This window comes from Cyprinus carpio, chromosome B15, assembly GCF_018340385.1.
Source record: "Cyprinus carpio isolate SPL01 chromosome B15, ASM1834038v1, whole genome shotgun sequence".
Lineage (NCBI taxonomy): Eukaryota > Metazoa > Chordata > Actinopteri > Cypriniformes > Cyprinidae > Cyprinus > Cyprinus carpio.
In genome coordinates this window covers 17760163-17769950 of record NC_056611.1, presented here as the reverse complement: position 1 = coordinate 17769950, position 9788 = coordinate 17760163, and the positions used below count along the sequence as shown (strand labels likewise).

Here is a 9788-nt window from a genome sequence, read left to right as displayed (position 1 = left end):
ATTAAAGTCTTTGATGTGGCTCATGTGAGAAATAATTTTTCATGGTCCGTTTTTGAATTTATCCGCAAAACTAGGGGATGGGGTGCATATTTATTGAAGAAACGCCCACAGTATTTGAAAGGAGGGTGTGAGATTGAAGGGCGTGCGCGCCTCCGCCTGCTGAAGTCAGCCCATGCGCGGTCCCGTGCCGTAGAGGCGAATGCGGCGCTGCAAGGAGCAGACCCCAAGACTCCAGCCCCCCTTTTCAACACGAAAACAACACTTATTTCGTTCCTTACCAGCGTCTTCTGAGGAATAACCTTCAGTGCTGACTCTTTAGGGTAAGAACAGCTCATCTGTGTCTCTCTTCGCGGTTGTGTTTGATAGAAACCGCCGGTCGAAGTGCTGTTGTAGCTGTAATGTTTGCGCCTCCTTTTCTCGGTGTCTCAAAATGGCGGACGCGGCCGTTGGAGAAATACTTCAGCTTCTGTTTTTTTCTCCTTTAGTCGTGAGTATATCGGCAGCTCCACGGGTGTGTGTTGTGCGAACGTTATCGCTATAAATATAAGAAACTATCCCGTTCACGTCTGCAATTTGAGCGGCTCGTCAGAGGTGTGTGTTGTCGGCGATTCAACACGTCGTTTCATCAATGTCATGTTAGCTAGCAACAGTTGGCTAACGCCCGTGTCAACGCAAACTCGTTTTTTATCATCTCTATACGTTAAATTCAATGTTGACCTTGCCGTGTGCAGTTCTGTTTGGTTGAACACATAAAAAATAGACCATTCAAATGATCATTTTTGCTGCATACCGGTTGAGAATAAGGGTGATGAGGGCTGTGTTGCAAAACCTAGTGAGCTTCCAACCTAAACAGCATATTTGGAGTAAGTTATGATCGATAATTATTAACCTGACGTGTTTAGTATTCAAACTAACTTCAACATGATCCTTGGCTGTTTCTCAAAACATAATGAGATGCTACAGTGTGACGTTATATGTTCGTTTACTTCAAGGTTATGACACATAACCGAGGTGTTTGCCAGTTATTAAGCTCGTTTACATATATAACATGATTTCATTAGGGTTGAAGGGAAGATTTGGACCAGTCACAAATGTAGGTCAGCTGAATCTTTACGTGCAGACCTGTACTGCTCTGCTGATCAGGACACTACTGTGATGATCTGTCATGATGTGATGTGATTATCGCTCCTGCAGTAAATATCAGCCCAACGATGTTCCAGCAATTAATGCACTATTTTACTCTCTGCGTACGGCAAATGTGAGCATGCTGAAAAAGCAAGTGTGTGCATGTCGCTTATCAAGGCGTGAATGCTTTGAATAAATGTGGTACCTTGTTTGCTTTGGATATTCTCTAATGGTTTAAGACATCGTGCCAAGTTTGCTGTACACTCCCTCTAGTTGTTTGACAGGTATTGTGGATGGCTGCTGATGATTGCAGGCATGTTATAGCTTCGATTAAGTTCACTGAACAGAATTATCAATGTACCTTTAAGACTGTTTAATGTAGTTGAAAGACGTTAATGTCTTTTAAGCCAAATTACTTTGCAAAGGTGGCACAGAAGTGCTTCTGAAGTGGCATTTCGGTGTCTCTTTAGTTTAATGCTGCTTGAAGGTGTCTTAAATGCATTTACACACCGAGTACAACTGTATGCTTTGACACTGGGTGGATCTGAGCTGGCATAATTTAGTCTGGCTTTAATGCAGCATTGCATCTTTAAATTTTAAGCAGGCATAGAGCAGTCTTAACTCTGCTGTAAAGATGCCTTTATTCTCATAAAGGTTGCATTTATTTGATAAAGATGCTTTTAAAATAGTAATGATGTTGCCGTTTAAAATACCTGTTTTGCATTCAAATATATTAAAAATTTTCATCAGTCATTACTCCAGACTCATTGTCACATGATCCTCCAGAAATCCTTTTAATGTTTTTTTAGTGCTCAAGAAACATTTATTATTATCAGTGTTGAAAACTTGTGCTGCTTAATATTTTGGTGGAAACTGAGATATATATATATATATATATATATATATATATATATTTTTTTTTTTTGAAAGTTCAAAAGAACAGCATTTATTTAAAATAAAATAAAAACTTTTGTATAATTATAAATGACTTAACTGTCACATTTGATTTATTGAATGCATCCTTGCTGAATAAAAGTATTAATCTCTTTTATTAGTAAAATCTTACAGCCCTCAGTCTTCTGAATAGCAGTGCCTGTATTAATAGTTTCATTCAGAAACGTTCATTTCAGCGTCTGGCATGACATGTCATGCTTTATAACAGTGTTCTGCTGCTACATTGTATATTCAGCTCATGTCTTCAGATCTTTTAAACTCTCTGCCATTCAGATGAGCTGCTACTCAGCATTCCCTTCATGGTGGAAATGTACTGTGATCCTGTAATCATGGCAGTTCCATCAAGGGAATGAGAGAAGTGATTATTAGTCCAAGCTTTATTGGCTGGCTGTCTTTACCAGCTTGCACAATTCCTCAAAGAGGGATGTTTCCTTTTGCCATCTGTCTTAAACTAAAGAAACTCTTGAAATTACAGACTTGCAGGACTGTTTTTGGGTTCGAGATGCATGGGAAATGCTGGTAACAGATTACACTTCTATCAATCAACATTTGTGTAAAGGGATACTCTGAAATGAAAATTCTGGACAGAAATGGAAACCGAAAAAGTATTTGTAATGATTTTTATTTTATTAAATAATATAAAGTAATTTTGTAAGACTTTTTAATTTAACTTTTTAATTTAATGATACTGAATTTAAAATACACAAGCCAATAAAATAACCACACTTTTACTGAAAGTAACACAATAAAACTGGACAGAATTTATATTAATATTGGTAAAAACTTTACAATAAGGTTCATTAGTTAACTACTTTAGTTACCATGAACTAAGAATGAACAATAGTTCTTCAGCATTTATTAGTCTTAAGGTTAATTTCAACAATTACTAATGCATTATTAAAATCAACAGTTGTGCATGTTAACAGTTAATGCACTCTGAATTCACATGAACTAACAGTGAACAACTGTATTATTAACTAACATTAAAAAAGATTAATAAATACTGTAATAATTAAAAATATTAGTTCTCATCAGCGTCAAAATAAAAGTCCCGCTTCAAACTCATCGTCCAAGCAGGAAAACTTATCGGCCGATATTTGAAAAATGGCAAATATCGGCCGATATATTGGCCTTGCCGATATATCGGTGAACCACTAAGTATTATCAGAGCATGTGAGCAGAGCATAGCATCATGAGAGTGTAGCGTCATTTTACCAGTGTTGTCCAGTACATGTTAGTGTGTGTTAGCATGTCAGTAGCGCTACTGCAAACAGGAACAAGTATACTACATAGAAATTTCCTGTCAGCATGTTATTTGAGTGGACTTTTTTGGTAAGGATGAGTGGTACACGAGCACAGAGTGGAATATTGAGCGTCGCATCAAACCACGCAGAGACGAGGAGAGTGAAACCTGTGCGCTGAACACTGCCAGATGGGGCGTGCCATATATATATTATATGTATATTTTCGGCTGAAAACCTGATTTCCCAGATGCCTGATTTCTTTGTTTCAGTCTTTTTTTTAATAACATGCTTTTGTTAGTGCTCAGCGTTAGGCTTTTTATAGCAGGAACGGATAATCACTACTGGACTGTTTTTGCCTCAGTTGTGTGGTTCGGCTGCACACAGACGGTTGCTAGAGACCCCTCCAAACCCTTGGCAGAATACGCAGGATAATTGTGTGTTTGTGGAGTCCCAACAGGCAGTTTGCATTGACTGGGAAGGAGGTGGCGTGGCATGAAGTACTGTTACTGTGGGTTTGGTTCACTCGCTGGATGTGCGTCTGCAAAGAGGTCATAATGTGTTTCAGTGCCAGTGGGGATCAGTAATGCTTTCACCATGGCGTCTAAAAGCTCTGATATCTTATGTGTGAAATGTAGATTTCAAGATGGTGTATCAGTAAAATCTTGTTATTGTTTTTGATTCATTCTGTTTACATGCTGAAACGGCCAGGGGCCTGTAACATGATGGTGGATGAACAAATTCAGAGTTACAGGATTAGTTTCGAGTTGACAAAACCAAACCACTCCAATCAGGCTTTGTTGGTACCATGATAATGGTCATCAATTTTACTTTGTCAACTCAAGCTTTGATCCTGAGTTTGTGGAGCACGTGCACATGAATGTGTGACATCACTGGCGAACAGCCAGTCACGAGCCTAGGTTAAAGGTTTTGTTAAAGGTTAAGAGATTGAAGAATATGATGAATTTAAATGCATTTACAATGAAAAAAGTACTTGTTCATGAAAGAGGACAAATAAAAGAAATTATCTTGCTTTATCAGTGCAGTCACAAGAGAAACTTGTGAAAAAAGGTCACATAGTCATTTTTAAAGCACTATCTATTGATTCTACAGCTTATTTATATCACATGCGATTTGTTAACATTCATTTAAAATAAATGATTTATGATAACTGATAAACTAAAATTGCTTGTGTGTAATGGACTAATAATAATATAAATCATATAAAATAACTAAGTAATTATCATTAAAGCTAGACGTTTATTTTAGTACTAGTGACCTTTAATGGTGACACCATGAAAATCTGACTTTTTTCAGGTTTTAAGTGCTATAATCAGGTCCCCGGTGCATCTACCAACCAAGAAAAACAAGAAAACGAGTGTCAGATTTTATTCCCTTGGTGACGTGGCAAAGGGATCTCATTATAATATTACCGTCCTTTAATCTGTACGTTTATACCCACGGTGCCGTCATTTTGATTTCGCAAGCGACAATGGTGTACCAGCTCTAAAGCCATGGTGAAAGTTTGAGCAAAACATACTATCTGTTCTGCCTTTGGCTGCGCAGAGGAGAACAGAACACTGTTTAGAGTCCCAGCCTCAGAGGAGACGAGAGCAGTGGATTTATTGATTTATTTACTGTATATTGCTGATGCCACACAGATCTAAAATAAATATGCAATTTATTTCCCAGTAGTTTAACTTCACAGACATAACTGACTGTTTTTGTAACTCATGTTTTTTTTTTTTTTTTTTTTTTACGTAAACTTCTGTGTAACAGGGAACTTAGTTTAGTATTCACATGCTGTGACAGCCGCTTTCTGTCCGTGTGCTTTGGGTTGTGTGCTCTCAGAAAATAGTATATAAGAAGTTTAAACTCATATGGTTTAAATCGCATGAATTCAGTGCAATAAACATGATAATCAGAACCAAATCAGATGTTTTTAGCATGTATGAGCTGTAATGGTAGAGCTCTATTCTGGAAGAGGGGGCGGAGAGCAGCAGCTCATTTGCATTTAAAGACACAGGCCCGAAAAACAGAGTGTTTCTGCTTCCACTCAAAATGGGCATTTTCAAAATGATATAATAATTATCTGTGGAGTATTTTGAGCTGAAACTTCACAGACACATTCTGGGGACTCGAGACTTATTTTACATATTGTAAAAAGGGGCATAATATGTCTCCTTTAATTCGGAGCAAGATAAACAGGGGGAGTGACTTTTTTTGTGTCAGACATGTCACTTTGCTCACATCTGATTGGTCCAGTTTCAGTTTGAGATCTCTAATTCACCTGCCCCAGAGCAGGTCATCCTTGGAGTGTAAGTTACTATGGCAGCTAAAAGCCAAGCCACTTTCATGGTACCTAAAACCCAGGATTGGTGCAAACTAAACTGAAACTTACCTGGCTAGCCAGCTGATCTGGCTTTATGGTACAGGCCCCAGGATTATATGTTATGGCTCCGTTTGGTACGAAGTGTGACTTTGGCCTGCATGTTCAAGAATGTATAAGCTTATAACTGCAAGAGCTCATTATGACCTTTGTGGCCTGAACTCGCTTTTTTGACCCTAATCTAATTTTCAAAGATTACAGTTAGTGTTGCAGAAGTCCCAAAGCACACTCTCATATGAAATTGTACTGGAAGCAACAAATATAGTGAGTGTGTGAGTGACGTGACATACAGCCAAGTATGGTGACCCATACTCAGAATTCTTGCTCTCCATTTAGCCCATCCAAAGTGTACACACACAGCAGTGAACACACACACACACACACATACACACACACACCTGGAGCAGTGGCCAGCCATTTATGCTGCGGTGCCCGGGGAGCAGTTGGGGGTTCGGTGCCTTGCTCCAGGGCACCTCAGTCGTGGTATTGCCGGCCCAAGACTCGAACCCACAACCTTGTGCCACTGGTAAATTTGGTGTACTTGAATTGGGCTCCCTCAGCTTCTGTTAATGTTTTGCATGGCAAATACTGAAAGAGCTACTATTTAATTACAGGTCCCATTTCAATAAAACAGTCAAAAGAAAAGAAGAAATGAGATGGAGGATAAAGAGCTCTTCTTGCTCTTAGCATATCATTCACATTCCTGGCATCGTCTCCTGCTGTCCTTGCTGTTAAAACACCCAGTTAAAAGGGGAAAGAGGTCTGGTGCACATCACATGTAACACTGCTGGGACTGGAGAGCCTACTGAGGCTGTCATGACATGGTGGTTTGAATTCTGCTTCTCTGTATTTTTCAGTGATTATCTGAACCGTTGTAATGACAGGCCTGTCAGCATATCAGAGCCTCTTTAGTCGTTCAAAGTGTAAGTGGTGCTTAGGATCTGGCAATTTGCAGATTAACATTTCGCCCAGCAGGTCAATTGCTGATAAAGACTGTTCTCTGATTCTTAATAATATTTGATTTGAAAGCATGTTAACTCACTTAACCGCTGTTGTTTTTTGGTCTCCTTGGTCTGTGGCTCGGTTCTGAACCTGTCAGATTTATGTGTTGGTAAATGTGTTGTGGAATGTCTTGTGAGTGTTCAGGGCTCGGGTGAGGAATGCGGTATGCTAACCTCTTGTTCTTCATGAGTAGTCCCATAGTCCCTCTATAGCAAGATGCAGGTCTCTAAGAGGCTTATAGTGTTTCCCCTCACGCGTCTCAGAGAGCACTGACTCTAATGGCTGGATTAGCTTTTTATTAGTCAGGCTGTTTGTTTCCAGAATGAAATTCTCAATTCCACAATGGGATTTCCTGAAGAGCACAGTGTAGTGCTGTATTATAAAGCTAGTCACTGTGGTTGTCTCAGTACCAAAATTTTAGTAAGTTGTATCCGTGCCAGTCAATTTACTGATACTTGATACTGATTTCATCTTGATACTGATTTTCATTTCATTTTACAAAATTGTTATTGAAGGAAATGGTCAATAATAAAGACCAGAGAAATAAATTAGCAGTAAGTGGTTTTCTTGTTATAACTGTCATTTAAATAATATTTGATTGCATTTACACTGGAAGTTGCTCACCTAAAAATGAAAATTAGCTGAAAATGTGCTCGCGTTCATGCTGTCCAATATGCAGATGCATTTGTTTCTTCTTCTGAACAGATTTGAAGAAATTCAGTGTTACGATGTTTGCTCAACACTGCTCAGAACATCACACAATAATCCACAAGTTATTCACATGAATGCAGCCCTTTAAATAACGTCTTAAGTGAAAAGCTGCATGTTTGGATTAAACAAATCCATCAATGAGACGTTTTTAACAGCAAACCATTGCTTAAAATATGAGAAATAAGATTTTGGCTGTTTTGCCCACCCCTTGTCCCATCTGTTTGTATTTACGCAAAGAAAATGGACTGTTTACACATTCATACATCAATCATACTGTGAGATATGTATCAGGTAGTGCAGTGGTCACCAACCTTTTCAAGCCTAAGAGCACATCCAAAGTCCAAATGTAAACCAAGATCTACCACTTGCAAAAAATTATGAAAAAACGAGGCCACAATGTAAGTTCTACTTTGACATTCTTTTTTGCCTGTTAGTCACTAGCAAAATATTTAACTACACAAATAGTATATAACTATACAAACTGTCAACTATAATTCATTTTCAACATTTTCAACAGTAATATAACATTGTTAAGTATTTCCAAACACAATAATCAGTCAATTACAGGCCTAAGCCAATAATGTACTGTTTCACTTTCCCTTTTAAAACATATTTCAAACACTTCAAAATGGAAATCAGGCAAATTGTTTTGTCCTTAACTATGGTGAATAGAAAATCATGTTCCCATTCTACATGAAAATGATAAGTTTTTTGCTTTTTCCGTTGTGCCGGTTGTGCCTTAGCCATCGTTTCGTTAGCTTGCTTGCATATCGTTAGCTTGAAGTGAGCGTAGTAGTGTGAAGTGGCTGAACTGTAAAACCTTGTTTATACTCGATGCGTCCGCGGCAAAAATGACGTCATTGTAACATCGCGCGCCTCCGCATCCGAAGATGCACGACCAGACGGATATAAGTACATCTCATCACAAAAGCACCCAGTTTGCGCGTCTAAATCAGTTGTATGGTCTGGTTTTCAGTCTAAAACAGTTGCGTCAAGAATAAATGCCTCGTCTGTTTGGGGAGGTGCGCGCGCAGTCAGCGGAGGCTCGCGCTGCAGTGCCAGGCGAAAGTATAAAGAAAGCGGTTGTTTTACAGACATTATATGTAAACTATAGGCTATTTGATTGGACAGATATACCCCTCTCCCTCCCCTAGACAACATTTACTACACACAATAGGCTCACACATGGTGCATTTTAAATTAATAAATATTAATGAATAAAAATATTTTTTTTTTTTTTTTCTCTGATTTTGAAAACTCTTCGCGATCGACTTAAAATGCTTCCAAGATCGACTTGTCGACCGCGATCGACGGGTTGGTGACTCCGGAGGTAGTGGATGATACCCAGCACTATTGCCAGGGATGACCAGCTGTCGTGATCTTCAGGCTTTTAGTTTGTGCTTAGCTTTATTACTATTGTAATATGGCCTCTCTCTCGATATACTCTTTTTGTAAAGTAGCAGTGCTTTTGCCATCCCGACTAGATAGTGATCTCTCTTTTAGCTGAGAGAAATTCACAGTCCTGCTTGTTGCTGTCAAACTGTGTATCTCACTGGAGTGCAGAAGTAGGTTGATGCTAAAATCTGGGTCAGCGGTCCCTTTTACATGTGTTCAGAGCTCCCGACAGGGGCAGCAGGAGTCTGTAGCAAAACACTCCACATGGCAGCCAAAAGAGAGGACTGAATACAGGCTAGAATGAGATGTGTGCTGGGGGAAATGGAGCAGATGGAAAACCTGATGAAATGTGTGTTCGCCCCCAAAGCTACCATCACAGGAACAGGGTCACTAGCATACTTCCACTGTTGCCTTAAGCTTGTGTGACTACTACTCATCTGGACTGTGCTTATTTGCATTCTGAATCCAACCAGGAGGTCTGTTATTGTGAATGACAAATGTGTCCTTTTCCTCCACAGATGCAGGGACCGTCTGGTTGGTAGATGCCTGGAGGCTGTCAGTGCGTGGTGTTCCTCGAGACCGAATTTAGGGAGAAGTGTTTGGGTTGAGCTGCTGACCGCCCTGCAAGCCGGACCCAGCATCCTATCTCTGATCTCCTGCCAAGGAGATAGCAGTTGCTGCACACTCTACACCTGACCCCCACCCCCACCCCTTCCTGTGTCCGCCGCCACAATGGTGCTGTCACAGAGGCAACGTGACGAGCTGTAAGTTCACAAACTCACACAGCACTGTGTACGTCAAACAATAGAAAATAAATCAGCGAATCTGTGTATGTGTAAAAGACATCATCATAATCCTTTTTGAGGAGGGCTCATACCTCATTAAACCTTTGGTCACAGTGAAATACTGTATGGATTTACCATTGAGTTTGACAGCTGAAAAGATCACTAGTTCACTGTCATGAAGAATCA

General features: G+C 39.5%; 1 protein-coding gene across 2 annotated transcripts in view; it reads left to right on the top strand.

Annotated features, from left to right (window-relative positions):
• The first annotated feature begins 145 nt into the window (after positions 1 to 145).
• Positions 146 to 9788, top strand: part of LOC109067094 (lissencephaly-1 homolog A) — a 38884-nt gene continuing 29241 nt past the window's right edge. The window contains exons 1-2 of one of the 2 annotated variants that reach the window (XM_042739570.1): positions 146 to 320; positions 9336 to 9581. In XM_042739570.1, the coding sequence (XP_042595504.1) occupies positions 9550 to 9581 (32 nt within the window). In that variant the 5' untranslated portion in view covers positions 146 to 320; positions 9336 to 9549. Of the gene's footprint in view, positions 321 to 371; positions 488 to 9335; positions 9582 to 9788 lie in introns of those variants that run through there. The other variant, XM_042739571.1, reaches the window with a different exon arrangement.